This window comes from Oncorhynchus clarkii, chromosome 12 (assembly GCF_045791955.1).
Source record: "Oncorhynchus clarkii lewisi isolate Uvic-CL-2024 chromosome 12, UVic_Ocla_1.0, whole genome shotgun sequence".
NCBI lineage: Eukaryota > Metazoa > Chordata > Actinopteri > Salmoniformes > Salmonidae > Oncorhynchus > Oncorhynchus clarkii.
The window spans coordinates 75096447-75118864 of NC_092158.1; the positions used below are offsets into that span (position 1 = coordinate 75096447).

At 43.5% G+C, this 22418-nt stretch overlaps 1 protein-coding gene across 1 annotated transcript in view; it reads right to left on the reverse strand.

The window, feature by feature from the left end:
- LOC139421286 (collagen alpha-1(XI) chain-like) overlaps nt 1–21377 on the reverse strand; it is an 81577-nt gene extending 60200 nt beyond the window's left edge. The window contains exons 1-4 of the mRNA XM_071172018.1: nt 21086–21377; nt 6830–6997; nt 4453–4666; nt 3751–3913 (exon numbers count right to left, since the gene is read on the reverse strand). Of these exons, the coding sequence (XP_071028119.1) occupies nt 3751–3913; nt 4453–4666; nt 6830–6997; nt 21086–21170 (630 nt within the window). The 5' untranslated portion in view covers nt 21171–21377. The remainder of the gene's footprint in view (nt 1–3750; nt 3914–4452; nt 4667–6829; nt 6998–21085) is intronic.
- Nucleotides 21378–22418: the final 1041 nt, after the last annotated feature.

Genomic DNA, 22418 nt, shown 5'->3' on the forward strand with positions numbered 1-22418 from the left:
AAAGTCTGTGTTGGGATGGTACCCTGAGGGGCCTGAGAGATGGGATGGTGTGTGCTCTGTGACCCCCTCCTACTCTCCCTCTCTGTGTCTCAGGGTCTGCGGACATGAGCAGAGATAGGACTGCTGCTCTACTCGGCTCTCTTTATGCTGGAGGCTACTGAATTAAGAGTGGAGCTGCATTGGAATTACAATGGACTAGGCCTGCACACTATCCTGGGAGAGACATTGGGAATGACTTATGGAACAGGGTTAGGGAAATGAAAATAAAAGAATATGAGCTTTACTTGGAATTCATTTATCTTTTTATTGTTTGATTTGAAAGCACATATGTATGGCACACACACACACACACACACATACACACACACACACACACACACACACACACACACACACTATATTATTCACATATTTAACTACACATCATAACTCACTGTTCAGTGTCCATTTCAATTTTAAGGTTCCATAATGACGTGGTCATTTCTCCAAACACTTTCACCTAGCTCAAACAACCCAAGCCATCATTAAATATGTGATCTTTGCCCTCCACAGCTACTCAGGGATAATGATGAGGACAGCAGACCTGACGAGTGTCGCCGTAGGGATAAACACTGACGACTGGGAAATTCCTCTTCCCACAAGATCAATCCTCCCAATCAGCAGGCATGAACAACACTCATACATTTATTGACACATGTTCACACTCACACACACTCTGAAACGTCAAAATATAGAGCTGTCTGTTCAAATGTCAACACATCTAGCCCCACACACTCTCCAAATCATCCAAACTCACTCATACAAATACAAATGTTGAGTTTCATTTCCAGGTATTTGATCACAGTAGAAAAGATGTGGCCAGAGCAGATCATGTCTGAACAGTACCTGCCCCCACCCCCCACTGCCTTCCGCAAACAACCTAGTCCTCCCCTACCTGCTGCTCCACTCTCAACCGTTCTCCGCCCCTCCCATTCACACCCCATTAAAGCTTACAGCAACAATACATACTGCTCCAGCCTGCATGTTCAAAACTGAACACAATTAGTGGAGTATGTGATGGAATGTGCCATCTCTTTCATTTGCCATCACAATTTGCCATTCACAAGTCATCCGAGTTAAAACAAGGTTAGTGGGATCGGGATCCCCTGCGGGTTCATGTCAGAATATTCAGCTAATATATGAAGCAAGTAAATATCTTCACTGGTCTAACAGACATATTTGATGAATAAAGCTCACATGGAAATAATGGTTATTTTAATCTCGTCCGTTGTGGCTTTAGAGCATCTCATTCATGCTTCAATAAAATAATTTCTTCAGGGCTACAAGTAGAATTTATAGTAGGGATATTGCATTAGGGTTTAAGTCAGAGTGCTAACCTACTCCCGGTATTGTCCAGGCAACGGCTCATATACGCTGAGTGTACAAAACATAAGGAAGACCTTCCTAATATTGAGTTGCACCCCCCTTTGCCCTCAGAACAGCCTCAATTCGTCGGGCCTTGGACTCTACAAGGTGTCAAAAGCGTTCCACAGGGATGTTGGCCCATGTTGACTCCAATGTTTCCCACAGTTGTGTCAAGTTGGCTGGATGTCCATTGGGTGATAGACCATTCTTGATACACACAGGAAACTGTTGAGAGTGAAAAACCCTGCAGCGTTGAAGTTCTTGACACACTGACACCGGTGCGCCTGGCACCTACTACCACATCCCGAGTTCGAAAGCGTGCTTAAATCTTTTGTATTGCCTATTCACCCTCTGAATGGCACACATACACATAACCTGTCTCCTCCCTTTCATCTACACTGATTGAAGTGAATTTAACAAGTGACATCAATAAGGGATCATAGCATTCACCTGGATTCACCTGGTCAGTCAATGTCATGAAAAGAGCATGTGTTCCTAATGTTTTGTACACTCAGTGTAGATGATCCCAGTATTTGATACCACATCCAGAGCAAGCTACCGGAGAGCTACTCAAACCACAACAAAAATGATATTCTACTCAGACGGACCAGGTTGACTTGACCCTGGACCATCTTGAAAACTACGAGATAAGAATAAGGGACAAACAGAAGTGGCATGACACCCTTGCTGATGAAGCCAAGGCTGCCTCTAAGGTAGGCAACCTCTAAGGTGGACTATCACTGGGGAAGACTACACCCCCCCACAGCGTGAGGACCCTCATCCTGGACCTTGCACGTCATGGACCCTCACCCTGGACCTCACACGTCATGGACCCTCACCCTGGACCTCACACGTCATGGACACTCACCCTGGACCTCACATGTTGCCTGGACGCCTTTGACTCCGAGTGCCTCTGCCGCATACTAGGCATCGCATGGCACGACCACATCCGCACTTCTTCCATGGCCACCAACTGCTCTTAAATGCTAGTAAAACTAAATGCATAATCTTCAACCGATCACTGCCCGCACCTGCCCACCCGACTAGCATCACTACTCTGGACGGTTCTGACTTAGAATATGTCGTCACCTACAAATACCTATGTGTCTGGTTAGACTGTAAACTCTCCATCCAAACTCACATTAAGCATCTCCGATCCAAAATTACATCTAGAATCGTCTTCCTATTTGGCAACAAAGCATCCTTCACTCATGCTGCCAAACATACCCTCGTCAAACTGACTATCCTACCGATCCTTGACTTGGGCGAAATAGCCTCCAACACTCTACTCAGCAAATTGGATGTAGTCTATCACAGTGCCATCCGTTTTGTCACCAAAGCCCCTGTATGCTCTCGTTGGCTGGCCCTCGCTACATATTCGGCGCCAAACCCACTGGCTCCATCTATACGTCTTTGCTAGGTAAAGCCCCGCCTTATCTCAGCTCACTGGTTGCCATAGAAACACCCATCCGTAGCACGCGCTCCAGCAGGTATATTTCACTGGTCACCCCGAAAGCCAACATCTCATTTGGCCGCCTTTCCTTCCAGTTCTCTGCTGCCAAATGACTGGAACGAATTGCAAAAATCACTGAAGCTGGAGACATATCTCCCTCACTAACTTTTAGCATCAGCTGTCAGAGCAGCTTACCGATCATTGTACCTTTACACAGCCCATCTGTAAATAGCCCACTCAACTACCTCATCCCCATATTGTTATTTTTTTTGCTTTTTGCACCCCAGTATCTCTACTTGCAATTCATCATCTGTACATCTATCACTCAGGGGGTTAATGATACATTTTAATTATTTTGCCACTATGGCCTATTTATTGCCTTACCTCCCTAATCTTACTCCATTTACACACACTGTATATGGATTTTTCTGTTGTGTTATTGACTGTACGTTTGATTATCCCAAGTGCAACTCTGTGTAGTTGTTTGTGTCGACACTGCTTTGCTTTATCTTGGCCAGGTCGCAGTTGTAAATGAGAACTTGTTCTCAACTACCTGGTTAAATAAAGGTGAAATAAAAAAAATAAAAAAATAAAATCCAGAACTCCACAATACGTCAAAAGATGGACCAACCCCGTCTCCTCCCTGGTCAGAGTCTCGTGACTCTGACTGTTCGGCCACCTGGTCAGAACAATCCCACCTCTGGAGCCTGCCCTTATACTGAAGGAATCATCCCCCTACTGGCCAGGCCCAAGAGGAAGACCGAGAACCAGGTCATCCAACCAGTTGGACAACGACATACACAACCTGGGACTCAACACCACATCAGCCTGGGACCTGGCCTAGAATAAGACGGCGTGGAGATCCATTTGACTCCCTCGCCCTGGTGTCCTACCTCAAACACCTCCTCGTCCAGTAGTCGTGTTCCAAACACGATCACCCCCTCCGTGCTGACCAGGGGATTGTCCCCTCTCAGTAACTCCAGAGTCTGCACCTTCTCACAGTCCAGGTACAGGGTGACTGACTTGCCCTCCACACTGTAGGCTATTCTGTGCCACCTGGACAGACAGAGAGGTAGAGATGGATTAGTACAGTGTAGTGATATCTTTATAATGCAGAAGTAGCAATATGAAGTGTCAGGTTGAATGTAGGTCACTTGGGTTCAGTTAGAAGGAGGCACCACCTGTATGCAGTATTCTGAGGAAGGGTTTTCTAAGGTCAAATGCATTGAATCACATTGTAGTATTTTACAGGGTCAAGTCAAGCTATTGACCTTGTATTGTGAGCCAAGAACTCTAAGGTACTAGCGTGATCTATGTGTGTCCTCTATGGCTCCAGGACACTTAGGGTCAAGCACATTGTGTGAGATGTGTGTGCCACGTTTAAGTATGGCCAAGTGAAATCACATACTGAGGAAACTGCATATTTTGGGTCAGGTAACGGTGATACCCAATGGCCAACCAAATGATACGATGCAGGTGAATCTCACCCAATCATGACAATATGTGTCAATCATAAATCAGGGGCTACAGAGTTCGGGTTTTGAGAAGAAGTCCCCGTCAAGAGGCAAGGACATCAGGCCAGGGTTAGTACCTACTTTCCATCAGCCAAGTTGATCTTCTTGAAGATGGGGTAAAGCTCCGGGGAGGGCTGTCCCTGGTGGTCTTCGTACAGGAAGACAGGCGAGCGGCCCACCTCCAGCCCCAGCTGCTGTACACCCTGCTCATCATACACAGACAGCAGGAAGAACTGGGTGTCCTTCTTTGCCCTCACTGTTGTCATCAGGGAGAAGTCCACAGGGAACAACGAGTCTGGGGGGGAAGGGGGAACAATTGCTGTGGATGATATGGTTGATCTTTTCTACTCTGTTGTTCTCTGATATGTTAAAATAATGTTGCTCCCGACACTGTTTTTTTTGTAAAAATACATAACTTCTTCAGGCTAGGGTCTATTTTTCTCCACTTCCTGTCTGACTGACGTGTCCAAAGTAAACTGCCTGTTACTCAGGCCCAGAAGCCAGGAAATGCATATAATTGGTACCATTGGATGGAAAACACTTTGAAGTTTTAAGAAACTTTAAAATATTGTATGAGACTATAACACAATTGATATGGTAGGAAAACATCCAAAGAAAAACCAACCAGAATGTTTTGGGGAGAGCCCATACTCTTACAATGGAAAGCATAGGGGCATATGCAATTCCAGTTCCCAGATTGCAATTCCTATGGCTTCCACTAGATTTCAAAAGTCTTTGTTCAAGGTCTCAGGCTTGTTTCTTCCCAATCGAGGAAGAACTTTGAGTTTTAGTACTAGGAGCCAGAGTTGGAAATCAGTCTGTACGCGTGCGATGAAGAGGACACGCACCTGATAATTTTGCTTTCCTAGTGAACATACTTCTTTCCGTATGAAATATGATAGTTTAATTACCTTTTAGGGTACCTGAGGATTAAATAGAAACGTATTTGACTTGTTTTAACAAAGTTTAGTGGTAGCTTTTTGTATTCCTTTCTCTGTATGTTAAACGAGTAGATTACTCAAATCGACAGCGCCGACTTGGAATATAAAGAAGGGTTTTATCTAACAAAATGACCATACATGTTGTAGCTGGGACCCTTTGGATTGCAAATCAGAGGAAGATTTTCAAAAAGTAAGTGATAATTTAATCTCTATTTGCGATTTTATGAAGCCTGTGCCGGTGGAAAAATATGTTGATGTGGGGAGCCATCCTCAAACAATCGCATGGCATGCTTTCGCTGTAAAGCCTATTGTAAATCGGACAATGCAGTTAGATAAACAAGACTTTAAGCTTTTAACCGATATAAGACACTTGTATGTACCTAAATGTTTAAGATCCATAATTGTTATGATTATTTATTTGAATTGCGCGCCCTCCAATTTCACTGGAAGTTGTCGACAGGTGTCCTGCTGGCAGGATGCAATTTCTGTATCCAATTAAATAATATTCAAGTCAGTCATACAGTCATACAGTCAGTCATACAGTCAGTGATACGGTCAGTCATACAGTCAGCCATACAATCAGTCATACAGTCAGTCAAATTGTCAGCCATAAAGTCAGTAATACAGTCATACAGCCATACAGTCAGCCATACAGCCATACAGTCATACAGTCAGTCATACAGTCATTTAGTCAGCCATACAGTCAGCCATACAGTCAGCCATACAGTCAGCCATACAGTCATACAGTCAGTCATACAGCCAGTCATACAGTCATTTAGTCAGTCATACAGTCAGCCTTACAGTCAGCCATACAGTCATACAGTCAGTCATACAGCCAGTCATACAGTCATTTATACAGTAAGCCATACAGTCATACAGTCAGTCATACAGTCAGCCATACAGTCATAAGGTCAGTCATACAGTCAGCCATACAGTCAGGCATACAGTCAGTCATACAGTTAGTCATATAGTCATTTAGTCAGTCATACAGTCAGCCATACAGTCAGCCATACACCCATTTATACAGTTAGTCATATAGTAATTTAGTCAGTCATACAGTCAGTCATACAGTTAGTCATATAGTCATTTAGTCAGTCATACAGTCAGTCATACAGTTAGTCATACAGTCAGTCATACAGGCAGTCATACAGTTAGTCATACAGGCAGTCATACAGTCAGTAAATTAGTCAGTCATACACTTAGTCATACAGTCAGTCATACAGTGGAGAACACAGTAGGTGTTGACTGACTGTATGGCTGACACACCACCCTGGGGACTCCCACACTGGCAAGACACACTGCCCCTCCCAAAATAACAATATCACACATCTGAACTTCAATGAATAATAATAATGGCCTGTGCTACTACACCCTAAGAACTACGCCCATGGAGAAGAGGGAGAACAAAGTCAGGTCCGTTGTGTTACAGTGAAGCTTAGGATTCACTGCAATTACCACACATACACCATAACTCCGACTCATTGGATGTGTACTACATCTCTACAGATTGTTGTTACCTGGGAAGAGCTGTTTGGTGGGTGCACTGAGCTGGATCTTCTTGTCTATTCTATAGGCCATGTCTGTCTCCTCCATGTCCTTCCTGCTGGTGCAGAGGCCAGCCTCCATGGACACCCCCTCCATGTGGTCCGACAGCTCCAGCACCTGCAGCACATCGATGGGATCAGCTGCACACGAGAGAGAAGGAGACACGTCAGTACACAGTGATACAATAACACATACTTCATATGAGAAATATGATGTCTTCACACCTTGTACTGAAACTAAAGCCAAGCGAACAGATTTTTATAAGCTATCTGTCCAAATTTCTGTTCAGTTCCGCTTATGATATTCAGACATTTGAGGGAAAAACTAAATCATCATCATTTTGGACCTTAGGATTCTCACAGCAGCTGTAAGCATGTTGTTTTCAACCAGTACAGTCACCGATATGATATTTGGCTGTCTGGCTACACTTAGTGGTGGAAGGCTGTGTTCTTTACAGCAGAGAGAACTGCCAGTTCGGAGGAGCTGGTGGGAACCTGTGTGTGTGTGTGTGTGTGTGTGTGTGTGTGTGTGTGTGTGTGTGTGTGTGTGTGTGTGTGTGTGTGTGTGTGTGTGTGTGTGTGTGTGTGTGTGTGTGGTGGTGGGGGGGATTAGAGGAGACAGAGACAGGCCCACTCAGTGCTGAAAGCAGCAGTCCTGCAGGTGGCCTTCTGTTCCGGGGCTATTATTATGGGATCCAGCCATGACTCCGCCTACTGTATAATCCTGCTGTACACTACACACTGGAACACACCTGACAGCTGACACCTGCCTAGAGCCAGCATCCCACAGCAAGACACCTCTCTCACCATCTCTCCCATTCACAACGTTTCACTGGCATGTGCAATACACATTTCTCCAGTTACAATGTGTTTATCAGGAATAAACACACAGATAACTCTTTCAGAAGTAACATGGGAATAAAAGATGTAGGAGTACGTACTAGTTCACACTGCAGTGTGTTCACCCCTTCGGTGATAATTAAAACATGCCTGTAGTTTATTTACAGTTGGCAGTCAATTAGTCATTTATTTTGATTTTGCTAGGTAGCCTTAGCTAGCTCTTGTCAGCTGGCTGTACCTGTGCCAAAACTCCAGTATTTTTCTTCCTACAGCTTGTTCTTTTTAAACAGTGAGCCAACATGTTTTCAACACTTTACTTCCCTAACTGATCAAAATTTTCTCATGCTCTCTCTCGTTCCTCTGCAGCAGACATATGAAAAGCAATATGTTGGAACATCGAATCGCAATAAAATCGCAGTATCGAATCGCAATACATATAGAGTTGTGAAAATCGCAAATCATTGTATCGATACCTAAGTATTGTGATAATATCGTCTTGTGAGGTCCCTGGCCATTTCCAGCCCTAACACAGACACACACACACAGCTTATGGGGAGACTGGCAACGCTGGCAACGCAGAATTGAGCATTCCAGCCATTTAAAAAGAGGATCCTAAATTGAAGTTGCCCCCTGTAGCTCTTTCTCTCCCCTCCTCTCCCCATGCTACACTTTCTACTTTTCTTCTCTCTGTTAATTAAACATGTGGTGAGAATTAACCAGTGCCCACTCGCTGCTTGCAGAAAAACACCCTGTTAGCTTTTATGGCATTATTTATTTGCATAGCAGAGACCTTTTATTCACAGCAGCTCAGATCTCACCCACAGAGCACCCATAGAATGGTAACAGGCTGCACTGTAAATAGGTTAAGCTGTGAATTAAATCCAGACTGAGTCTGAAACACAATGGAAAACATCAGGTACTGATTTAAAGGTCCGTAAGACAAAGCAGCTTAAATTCTACTTTGATATGGGAGTCATAAACAATCCCTATAAATGATTTAATTACAGGAGTTGCTGCTTGCTCCTAACAAACACAACTGTCTGAGCGTACACACACAGTGACAGCCTTACAGCCTTACTCATGCTGATGCTCATTCCCACAGTCCTCGCCTGCCCTCGCCCACACATAGACATTTATGATGTCTTTTCAAATCCAGCCTAATTGCCCTGCCATGAATCAAGAAGTAAATACCAGTGAATAATTTATCAGGTCAAGCTGGTCACACACAAACACACACACACACACACACACACACACACACACACACACACACACACACACACACACACACACACACACACACACACACACACAGGTCATAAGGCAATGATGTTTGGAACAGCCAGAACAGGATTTGAATCTGCAGCAGCATGGCTCTAATTACGACAGGCCTTTGGAGTGCTGTGTTACAGACAGACTCAAAACACCTGACAACTGGACTCAAAACAACAATAACTCAATCACTCAGTCTTGTCCAAACTATCCAATCCCAAAGGCTCTTTAGTCCAAATTCTTCAATCCTATGGGCTGTCTTGTCCAAACTATCCAATCCCAAAGGCTCTCTAGTCCAAATTCTTCAATCCCCTGGGCTCTCTTGTCCAAACTATCCAATCCCAAAGGCTCTTTAGTCCAAATTCTTCAATCCTATGGGCTGTCTTGTCCAAACTATCCAATCCCAAAGGCTCTCTAGTCCAAATTCTTCAATCCCCTGGGCTCTCTTGTCCAAACTATCCAATCCCAAAGGCTCTCTAGTCCAAATTCTTCAATCGCATGGTCTCTCTTGTCCAAACTATCCAATCCTCAAGACTCTTGTACAAACTATCCAATCCTCAAGACTCTTGTCCAAACGGAGCATTTCCATGTAAAAGGACCCATGAGCATCAACATGATGTTCATAGGAGCATATCACTTTGGGTGTCAAATGAAAGCTAAGAGTCTATATTTTGGGGAAATGAGGCATAGATACATTTTTCAATCGTTTTTATCCTAAAAATTAGGCAAAAGTAAAGACTTTGATTTCTTGTCAAAGATGTTTCTTCGGAAACAGTCTTAACATTTATTTGAAATACATTAAAATGCAATAAAGTTGACGTAAAGACCACTTCCAACTAATATCAATATTTTGTCTTGTAATTCCATTACCAAGAACCCACATATCTTTAAGATAGCACAGTACAGTACATTACAGTACAGTGAGTAGAGCACAGTAGAGTACACTACAATACAATCCAGTAGTATAGTACAATACAGTACAGTAAAGAAAAGTAGAGTATAGTACAGTAGAGTACAGTATATTGTACTGTATGCTACTGTACTGAACTATACTCTACTGTACTCTACTCTACTGCACTGTACTGAACTCTACTCTACTGTGCTGTGCTGTGCTGCGCTGTGATGTCCAGGAGAATGTAAGGAGAATGACATTCATATTCGTAATTCTCCATTTCTGAGTAGTATAGATCAGGGACCCATGATGTTACCGTATTTAAATCCACTTCACGAACTGTAGTTCAATAACCAAAATATATGTTTTCAAACTTAAGGTGCCATGTCATAGTTGACATCCCATTCTTTCTGCAAACAACTTTGAATCTTCATTTGGAGCAGACATTTCTGGAAAACGTGGTCGCATTAAAACGTGGTCGCATTAAAACGTGGTCGCATTAAAACGTGGTCGCTGGAAATTGTTAAATGCAGTCCTTGTGCATAGAGTTGTTTGGCATAAAAATATTATGTAAAGTATAACTAATGTATAACACAACACAGCATACATAACCAAACATAACATCCACATGACTAATGTACAGAGAGCCTTCTATCTGACCTTTGACCTCAGACAGGAGTCTAAATGTGCAATGCCATGTGGGAAAACAATGAGAAGAGCAGGAGAAATTCCTCTTCTGAAAGAAACAATCTTCACAATGACGTGCCAGATACACACACACACACACACACACACACACACACACACACAAAGATACTCCACAGAACTTTGTTACACATAAGGTCAGAGTTCAGCCATACTGTACATATTTTCCACTCTCACCAAATTCCAGCACTCATCTAGCGAGCATGGCACTGAGTGTACAGCACACATCCCACGTGTGATATTTTTTTTTTTTTTTAAATTGAACCTTAACTAGGCAAGTCAGTTAATAACAAATTATTATTTACAATGACGGCCTACACAGGACAAACTATAGCCAAAGACTCAGAAATATTCAAATGAATATGAAACATCCAACTATTTTGGACGGCAATCAATACAAATGCAAGAGATGGAATCCGATATCTGACAGAGACCAGATAATCTCTAGCATTCTGGGAACAAGAAGGAAGGAATTCACCAGTGAGGGTATAAAAGGGATATAACATCCCAACGACCACAAACAGACAGAGGCTAATCAAACACAGCAGTGACACAGATGGACGGCTGAGTGCTAACCTCTCACCCCCACTACCCTACCCCTCCCTACCTCCTACCCTACTGTCCCAGAGCCACCATTGTTCACACAGTACAGCAGCTACAGTTGCTCCATGGGGGAATTTACACAGGCCTGGGGAATGTTCCTTCTCCTCCTCTCCTTTCCCCTGGCCTGGTGTCGTAAAGCATCCCTGGGCGAGCAGAGCTGTTGGCAGGGGGCCATGTGAGGTCTGGAGCCGCCCCAACATCAACAGTGATTGACTCCTCAGGACTGGCGCTGTCTGTCATCTACCTGTCTGTCCTGCAGCGATGCTTCCTCCGCCAGCATCACCTGTCTGAATCTCATTAGACCTCCTAATAATCCTTACCTCACTTTACCTGTTGAAGTCATTATGTGTATGTAGAGTGTGTTTGATCTCCCTAGCTTGGACTGAGTCAGTGATATATATACCACATCTACCTACATTACACTGGAGTGATGTGAATCCTACTGTGTGTGCGGTTGTGGACATGCAGAAATAGAGATAAAGGAGTGCTTTGTTAGAACAATATGTTTTCCAGTGCCGCATAAGGTCAGAGTTCAGCCATACTGTACATATTTTCCACTCTCACCAAATTCCAGCACTCATCTAGCGAGCATGGCACTGAGTGTACAGCACACATCCCACGTGTGACATTTGGGTCTTCTTCCTCCCGTCTGTGTGTCTCCTCTTCTGGTCCTCCATGCTGTTCCCCTCCTCTCAAAGACCATGAATCACTCAGCCAGTGTGTGTCTGAGAACAACATGTCTCCCCTACGGCAGTTAGTACTGTCCTCTCTAGTCCTCCTCTCCTCGACCCTGGCTGACAGACAGAACAGGCCTCGGTAGGCCTCACTTAACACAGCCTCGCTCACAGAGCTCCCTCTGTCCACTGCTAATGTTACACAACAATAGTGTGATAGCGCGATGCTACATGTACTGAACACCCTTCACATACGTCCTGCAGGCAGGAAGATTGGCCACTATCTCCACATTTCTATCACACATTGGCATCATTTGTTCTCAGTCCTCGACGGCTCTTCTGAAGACACTCTCAGCAGCTTCATAGTGTGCTACTAAACCTCTCTCTCTTTCTCTGCATACAACTGAGCACCACAACCTCTACCATGCATCATGCATGAACATACATGTAATCAGAGTGGTCTCTATTCAACCTCTTCTCTGAAGACATTTCTTTCCCTCTGATATGAGTCACACACCACTTCCACTCCTGAAAAAAAAAGGCAACAATTCTAACATTGTTCAAACACAATCACGCCTATGAACGGGGGATTTCTCCATCTGAGCATCAGGGCCGTACTGTTTAAAAGCCCATTTAACCAATTGTGTTATCAGCGTTATTCTGTGAGTTGAGTGAACTTCAAAAGGCCAAGGATTTGAGCTCATGTGTTAAAGTTTGTCTACTCAACAAATTCTGCTCGAAGTGAGCTGAACTTAAACAAGCTTGTTGAGTAAAATTACTATTATTACTAACTATTATTATCATATTTGTTGGTTGATTTTCAGAATTATTTGTTTCAATACTTGTTTTTGCATGTACATTGATTTGTTGATTAATATTATGCTACACAAACATAAATAACATACATATTTTTCTAAACAAATCTAATCTGTTAGTAGTTGGATTTATTGCATCTGAGATGACTGAGATTGTCATTATGCCTGAACTTGTAGCCTGAATTGGGTCCACTGCTGTCCACGCGCATCGCGGTATAGGTCACCCATCTCCTCCACAACCCAATTTGGAGCTTATACCCCCGGGTTTCAAGTCAACTCTCTCATTTTTCATGTGGCTGACATTTGGTAATGTTAAATAAGGGTGTAATGGTCAATATTTTCTTGGCATTTTGTGATAATTATTGTGTAGGTTCACGTTCTACCAGTACGGCGTACCCCCAATATTTATTTATCCGGGACGCTGTTCCGGACCGTACCAGCTTACTTTCACCCCTGGGTGTTTTTTTTTCTTTCTATTGTGTTATTGACTGTACGTTTGTTTATTCCATGTGAAACTCTGTGTTGTTGTTTGTGTCGCACTGCTTTGCTTAATCTTGGCCAGGTCGCAGTTGTAAATGAGAACTTGTTCTCAACTAGCTTACCTGGTTAAATAACAGGTGATTTTTTTTTTTTCACGGTGCAGTAACAAACTTGGCTGAGGATATTTCCCAGAGCATCACACCCTGCGCTGAGGAAACCGTTCCAGTTGCACTGGGTGTAATGTGGGATCGTTTGGGATATGCATTAGAGTTTTTGTTTGTTTCAACTACTTTGAGAGTTTCATTGTGCCTGCCTGAAGTGCCAGACAGAGGGGCCAGGGTCTATCCAACTGATTCAATTGCACCAACTATTTGACAGAAAACAAATTTGAATCCAGATTTGATTTCGTGTTCTGTGTGATGTTTTGAGATATGCAGATAGCTCTGCCTTTATCTGCATATTACGCAGATGTTACCAGATGTTTAAATATGGAAGTCAAGCCTTTGTATATGGACACAGGCCTTCATAATCCTACATAATCCTTTGCTTCATCCTTTTAGCATGCCATGTTGCATTAAAAGTCCTCAGTGATGTTTCTGCATAACAGTTGGTGATTGGTAATAAGTGAGAACAGATTAATGGGCAGTAAAAGTGAGGAAACGAGGGTCAGGAGAAAATGTCTAGAACAGCACAGACAGCATCGCTCAGAACCTCCAAGAGGGGCTAGAATTAAAAATCAAATGACCCTAAGACTAACCTCTGACCTCTATAGGTCATGGGTCACTGTGGTGTGGACAGCAAAGGTGCTGAGGCGAGGGGAGGGGGAACAAAAGAGCAGGGGCACGCCAGAAACATGCTCCCACACCACCACACACACTCATGTCCACATCCATCAACTTTAAACCACATTCTAAATATAGTTTGAATAAGCACTCATAGTCCTACTCACACTCATAGGCCTACTCACACTCATAGTCCTACTCACACACATAGTCCTTCTCACACACATAGTCCTTCTCACACTCATAGTCCTACTCACACACATAGTCCTACTCACACACATAGTCCTTCTCACACACATAGTCCTACTCACACTCATAGTCCTACTCACACTCATAGTCCTACTCACACACATAGTCCTTCTCACACACATAGTCCTACTCACACTCAATAGTCCTACTCACACACATAGTCCTTCTCACACACATAGTCCTTCTCACACACATAGTCCTTCTCACACTCATAGTCCTACTCACACACATAATAGTCCTTCTCACACACATCGTCCTACTCACACACATAGTCCTTCTCACACACATAGTCCTACTCACACACATAGTCCTACTCACACACATAGTCCTACTCACACACATAGTCCTACTCACACACATAGTCCTTCTCACACACATAGTCCTACTCACACACATAGTCCTACTCACACACATAGTCCTACTCACACACATAGTCCTACTCACACACATAGTCCTTCTCACACACATCGTCCTTCTCACACACATAGTCCTTATCACACACATAGTCCTTCTCACACACATAGTCCTATTCACACACATAGTCCTATTCACACACATAGTCCTACTCACACACATAGGCCTACTCACACACATAGGCCTACTCACACACATAGTCCTTCTCACACACATAGTCCTACTCACACACATAGACCTACTCACACACATAGGCCTACTCACACACATAGACCTACTCACACACATAGGCCTACTCACACACATAGTCCTACTCACACAAATAGTCCTACTCACACACATACTGTAGTTCTACTCACATACAAAAACATAATAGCAAACAACCCACACTATAAAATCAGGTCAATAAACATTGTGGTTTGTTTTGTGCCTCTCAGTCTGTGTCGACTACTCAATCTGCTGCTCCGTCCTTGTCTGTCCATTTGTCTGTCTATCATCGGCCTGTCTGGGAAACCCACTCTTCACTCACTTTCAAACAGAGAAGGAGAGATAGGCTAGAGGAACAGAGGAACGGAGAATACGATATGTCCACTATCAAGTGAACGGGGTTTGTTAAAAGGTTTACATGGAGAGACAGAGGAATGTGTTGTGTTCGAAGAATTCTTCCAACACAAATGTGGGACAGGGGCTAGCACTGGGTCTGCTTTGAGTTATCACTGGGGAGCTTGGGAGCCATTCAAACCGTTGGTTGTGTGGGAGACCGACGTGGAATCCTCCGCCTGCTGCTATGCTGCTGAATCCTAGCTCTCCTCTCTCCTACATGCTCCAACACACACACACAATACACACACACACTCCTCCACGCTCCAACAGCTCAGGAACACGGACAGAACATGTGTGAGCCTGACGGATCTGAGCATGTGGGTTCTTTCACTGATATGCTATCAGTCCATTCTGTTCTGTAGAGTACAAGCTCACTCATAATAACAGTCTCATTCAGGTCGATTTTGTCTCTACATTGCCACCTCTTCGCATATTTGTAACATATGTGAGTTGTGAATGTGGGTCAGTAGCTAATCTCAGTGGCAAGGCTAAGGGTCAGTATGTGCGTGGAGGAGTGTGTGAGTGGAGAGTGTGTGTTGTCTGGACAGATTTGAGTTTGGTTCCACATCTCCCTTCCTCGCACGTCACCCTGACATTCTTCTAGCTCCACAGTTTGTTCTGCTGATGTTTACTCACTGCATGAGATGAGGGCCAGACTGGCCTACTGCTGCTGGTCCCATAGAGGAAACACCTGCCCCGGGGCTCTCTGTCCACTATACACTCACCGCACACACACACGGACACACACACACACACACACACACACACACACGGACACACACACACACACACACACACACACACACACACAGAGAGAGAGACACTTGCACGCACGCACGGACACACACACAGAGACACTTGCACACACGCACACACACACCACACACACACACACAAATACAACAAATTCCAGTCAATTCTTACAATCAATCACTCTCTCAAACATCTTAACATTGAGTTAGCATGGTGTGCAATACCAGAGCTCCCGCAACCAAAACATGCCACTCCCACCCTTCACAAACATGCTACATGCATTGCACATGTGTACTTGTACAGCACAGGAGGTTGGTGGCAACTTAATTGGGGAGGATGGGCTCGTGGTAATGGCTGCAGGGGAGTAGGTGGAAAGTATCAAATACATCAAATGCATGGTTTCCATGTTTTTGATACCATTCCTTTCACTCTGTTCCAACCTTTATTCTGAGCCGTCCTCCAATCAGCAGCCTCCACTGTTGTACAGGCAGTTTCTCTTTGTTCACTCCACTCAGTTGTTGACGATAACTTGATGCATTTCTTGCTATTGTAAATCTGATTTACTGTGGTTCACGTTGCACTATACCCTGTTAAAGTTTACTACCTGGTGTCAGTGCTTACAATAATGGACACTGACTGGGCTGTATGAAGAGGACGTTGTATCCAAGTTAAAACAGCCAGGCCATCTGTATAATTTGACTTGTATATTGTTAAGAAAAGACTGCAGATGGTTCTGGTCAGATAGCTAACTAACTGTCAAGATTCCCTAGGAGGTTAAGATATGATGTATGGCTCTGATAAGGCTCGACCTGGAATAAAGGCCTGTATGACAGGCTGGAGGACACCACAGACAGAGGGGACTGTTCCGTATGGGTCTCTTTGTGCAGAAAGGGCCTCAATCCCCATTCTTCTAAGAGAGGAATGAGCTGTCTACAGCTCTGAAACATAGAGACCCGTAGCTGGGCTGGGGGAGGAGTGCTTCTTCTTGTTCTGTTTCTGGAAGCCAGATGTTTATTGCTTAGCATAGATTTTTGACAGAGATGTTTGATATTATTTACACATATTGGATGTCAGGGGATTCCTATTTCTAACAGTTTTGCAGAAAAAAGGCAAAATGCCTGCCAAGATCCACACCAACAGAACAGGGGACACATGTCTTTGTTTCAGGTGGAGATATTAACAAGCACGTCAGCATCTTTTCATGTTTCAAATCTTTCCATTAGGAACACGATTCCTGTGACAGCGGATGCTGATAGCACTAACAGGCATCAAACTTTCCTCTCCTCTTTTTAGTTCCTTTCTAAAATGGTCCTCTTTTTTCATTGGTTTCTATTTCCCAGGCTCATTTGTAGCGTGATCAAAGAGGAACATGACTTGTCCTCTCCTCTGGGAGTCTGGTGCAGGAACAGCAAGGCGGCAGGATCAAATGGGATTCAGAGAGGGGACTGCACGCGTGAATTCCCCTCTGTCATACTGCCAGGATGGGGAAGGTGGGGGGAGGCAGGGGGGGGACACAGGGAGGGAGGAGAATGTAGATGAGGAGGAGACGCAGCACATGAAATCTAAACAAACCCCCTCTTTCCTGTGTCTTTTAACAGCAAAAGAAAAAGAAGAGAAAAGAAAGGAGAGATGGAAAAAAATGTGAAGGGGCCGAGGAACAGAGGAGTCACAAACTGTGGACGTGTGCAAGAATGTCTCTCTTCCTGTCGTCAAACATGACTACAAAGCACAGTCTTGATGCTCTCCCGGGCACATGTGAAAACATTCTCCCACTCACACTGGCCCAGTCCACACATTATCAAACACCGTCACTTATCCTGTACTGTCATATCAGCACAGTAGAGCAAGACCATACAATTCCCCACAGCTCCAACACGTTCAAGCCATCATACTATTCTCTGACTCACAATATCACCCCTCATTACAGACAACCCAACCACACCAACAAACAACAGGGTCTCAAATAAGTAAGCATTTGGCGGTAAAGTCTAGCCTCTATAATGGAGCACCTGCAAGGAAACAGTCAAATGCTGCAGGTCTAAGACACTGAAAAAAACACTACCAGAGGGCGTAGCTTTATTGCTGCTCATGGCAGGCCTAATAGCCCAAGTGTGGCAGACGTCTAGTTGAGTTCAGACTCTCAGTTCAAACTGTCATCTGAAGTTTTTATTGGTAGTATTATACAGTGCCTTCAGAAAGTATTCAGATCCCTTGACTTTTTCCACATTTTGTTACGTTACAGCCTTATTCTAAAATTGATTCAATTGTTTTTTTCCCTCATCAATCTACACACAATACCTCATAATGACAAAGCAAAAACAGGTTTTTAGAAATGTTGGCAAATTTGTTAAATAAAAAAAACTGAAATATTAAATGTACATAAGTATTCAGACCCTTTACTCAGTACTTTGTTGAAGCACCTTTGGCAGTGATTACAGTCTCGAGTCTTCTTGGGTATGACGCTACAAGCTTGGCACACCTGTATTTGGGGAGTTTCTCCCATTCTCCTCTGCAGATCCTCTCAAGCTCTGTAAGGTTGGACGGGGAGCGTTGCTTCACAGCTATTTTCAGGTCTCTTCAGAGATGTTCAATCGGGTTTAAATCCAGTTTCTGGCTGGGCCACTCAAGGACATTCAGACACTTGTCCCCGAAGCCACTCCTGTGTTGTCTTGGCTGTGTGCTTAGGGTCGTTGTCATGTTGGAAGCTGAACCTTCTCCCCATTCTGAGGTGCTGAGCGCTCTGGAGCAGGTTTTCATTAAGGATCTCTCTGTACTTTGCTTCGTTCATCTTTCCCTCAATCCTGACTAGTCTCCCAGTCCCAGCTGCTGAAAAACATACCCACAGCATGATTCTGCCACCAGCATATTTCCTCCAGATGTAATGCTTGGCATTTAGGCCAAAGATTTCAATCTTGGTTTCATCAGACCAGAGAATCTTGTTTCTCATGGTCTGAGAGTCTTTCGGTAACTTTTGGCAAACTCCAAGTGGGCTGTCATGTGCCTTTTACTGAGGAGTGGCTTCCGTCTGGCCACTCTACCTTAAAGCCCTGATTGGCGGAGTGCTGCAGAGATGATTGTCCTTCTGGAAGGTTCTCCCATCTCCACAGAGGAACTCTGGAGCTCTGTTAGAGTGACCATCGGGTTCTTGGTTACCTCTCTGACCAAGGCCCTTCTCCCCCGATTGCTCAGTTTGGCTGGGCGGCCAGCTCTAGGAAGAGTCTTGGTGGTTCCAAACTTCTTCCATTTAAGAATGATGGAGGCCACTGTGTTCTTGGGGACCTTCAATGCTGCAGAAATGTTTTGGTACCCTTCCCCAGATCTGTGCCTTGACACAACCCTGTTGAGCTCTACGGACAATTCCTTCAACTTCATGGCTTGGTTTTTACTCTGACATGCACTGTCAACTGTGGGACCTTGTATACACAAGTGTGTGCCTTTTCAAATCATTTCTAAACAATTGAATTTACCTCAGGTGGACTCCAATCAAGTTGTAGAAACATCTCAAGGATGATCAATGGAAACAGGATGCACCTGAGCTCAATTTCGAGTCTTATAGCAAAGGGTCTGAATACTTATTTAAATAAGGTATTTCTGTTTTTTATTTTTTATAAATTAGCAAACATTTCTAAAAACCTGTTTTCGGGTTTGTCATTATGGGGTATCGTGTGTAGATTGTTGTAGATTTTTTTCTTTCTTCCAATATTAGAATAAGGCTGTAACTTAATAAAATATGGAAAAAGTCTAGGGGTCTGAATACTTTCCGAAGGCAATGTATAATGGCTTCATACCTGCAGTGGCAGCCGAGCATGCCCATAAGCCTGTAATCAGGCCACAAACATAGACAGGACTCACCATATCTTTGTTATGTAGGTAGAACATGGAGGCATGTTGTCATGGCTCCAGAACTAAAAGCAACAGAAATCAGCTCCTTCCAATCAGGGTGTGCATACACTAATTTCGCAGCTGGTCTAAACCCAAAACCCAAATTCTCGATAATACCTTATTTCCTCCATAGTATCTAATCCTATTAAAATATGTTATATTAATGAGCTGGATCTAGAATATCAAAGGAATAAAGTTAGGCATAAAGGTTAATAAGGAAACTGAAATGCTCCATCTCCATCATACCATACCAATTACACAAGAACAACACTGTGACAAACAACAAAATGTGTTATGAATTAATACATGTTTAGCAAATGGCTCGAAGACAGTTTTTTTTGTATGATGAATAGCCACACCAAGCTCCTTTTCGTGAAGCCTATGTGAGCACCTTTTAAAACAGCTCCATGACAATAATTTTAATCTACTCAGGTCGGTCAGTCTTCTGTCATTCACCTCCTTCTAAAACCAACATTAAACCGTTTCACAGTAAACCGACGCCGGTCACGAGCAAACGCAAACATGACAGTGTTCCAGGGGTAATCGCTTCCCTCCTCACTCACAGAGAAAACTGAGCCCAACATCCAAATGGATGAAGCATACAAGAATGGACATGGGTTAGAGGACACATTAATATGCAAAAACAAAACGATGCTAAATTATTATGATTAACTTGTAATGAGAGGAATTTGACAAACTGAGGTAACCATCCATCACACACCGCCAATGCGGAGTGACGCACAGAATAGGCTATACATTATGAATAATGCTTGATTTATAAAACTTAGACTTCTTGATTTATACATTTTTTGCTTTACTTTTTTTTTTTTACTTTAAAATGCCAAAATTACAGCGAGGAGAAGAGTTACCATTTGTATTATTTTAAGGGGTTTAACAAATCATTAAATACTGCTTTCGAAATTAATCCCGAGCCGGAGCAACCCAGTGGACAAATTCAATCCAGAATCGTCAAATATCCAATGAGATCAGACGGAGCCTTTTACAATTACATTATTATGCGGCTAACAAAATATTAACGAGTGCGAAGTTGCGACCGAATTCACACCGTATATACTTTTGTTTGGTTTCTGTTGAAGTGTCCAGAACATTCTATAAAGACATGGGGTAGCAAGTTAACCGAACATGACATTTTGTAGCCTATTATCAACAAAGAAAATGAATAAAAGGGTCCACTACCCATGTCAATCCATACAATGAAACGATCACTTTGTTTATTAGCAGGTGCATTCCAACATATACTTTACCAGCTTGTGCCGTAGTTGCGTGGAACATTATTATAAGAAATAGCTGTATTCTCCTGCACGCCGCCGTCCTCTTTAAATGGTCCATCTTTCACAGCAGAGACCCCCTTGCCTCCGCCACAGAACTTTATGACACAAAACTTGATGAGAAAGGAGCTACGCAGCCATGCGTAGTGAATGGAAAGAAACCAGTGCGGCGCTCGAACAGTGCACATTCGCTCTGCAGTTTCGCTTGCTTAGTTTTTTTGGAGGATCCTCTCCTCTCTTCACTCTCTGTCCCTCATTCAATTTCTCCCTCTCATCCTCCCTCTTTCTCGCTCCCCTCCCTTCTCCTGCCCCCCCCCCCCCCCCCTCTCTCCTCCTTTCCCCACATAGGACGGTGTCTCGCGACTCTAACGGGAAAGGATGAAAAATTATCCTTTCAAAGGTCTGGCGGACGCACGTTTATGAGGCTACTGCTGGTAATTTGCTATGTCGCGCCTGTATTACTGATGATCAGTGATCCAGTCAGACTCAGCACTTCCTTTCACCACTACTGCTCTGTGTTACTTGTCATGCTGCAAGATGTTAAAAACTTTCGGTCTGTTACTGCAGGGTATTCAAAGGGTCCGCAGAGTTACTGCAGGGTGTCCGCGGTAATATACAGTAGATATGTTTTCTAAAAGTGGTAAAATAAACATTTATTTTATTTTTTATAAACCACCCGCAAGTACCAGTTGCGGCAAGTACCACTGGCTGCTGATAAACTTTCTTGACTTGGTCATTCATTTTTGCCAAAACATAGCTAACCTTTGTTTAACCAGCTAAACAGTTGCTATCTACAGTTGAAGTCGGGACGTTTACATACACCTTAGCCAAATAATTTTAAACTCAGTTTTTCACAATTCCTGACATTTAATCCTAGCAAAAATTCCCTGTTTTAGGTCAGTTACATTATTTTAAGAATGTGAAATGTCAGAATAATAGCAGAGAGAATGATTTATTTAAGCTTTTATTTCTTTCATCACATTCCCAGTGGGTCAGAAGTTTACATACACTCAATTACTATTTGGTAGCATTGCCCTTAAATTGTTTAACTTGCGTCAAACGTTTCGGGTAGCCTTCCCCAAGCTTCCCACAATAAGTGAATTTTGTCCCATTCCTCCTGACAGAACTGGTATAACTGAGTCAGGTTTGTAGGCCTCCTTGCTCGCACACGCTTTTTCAGTTCTGCCCACAAATTTTATATGGGATTGAGGTCAGGGCTTTGTGATGGTCACTCCAATACCTTGACTTTGTTGTCCTTAAGCCATTTCGCCACAACTTTGGAAGTATGCTTGGGGTCATTGTCCATTTG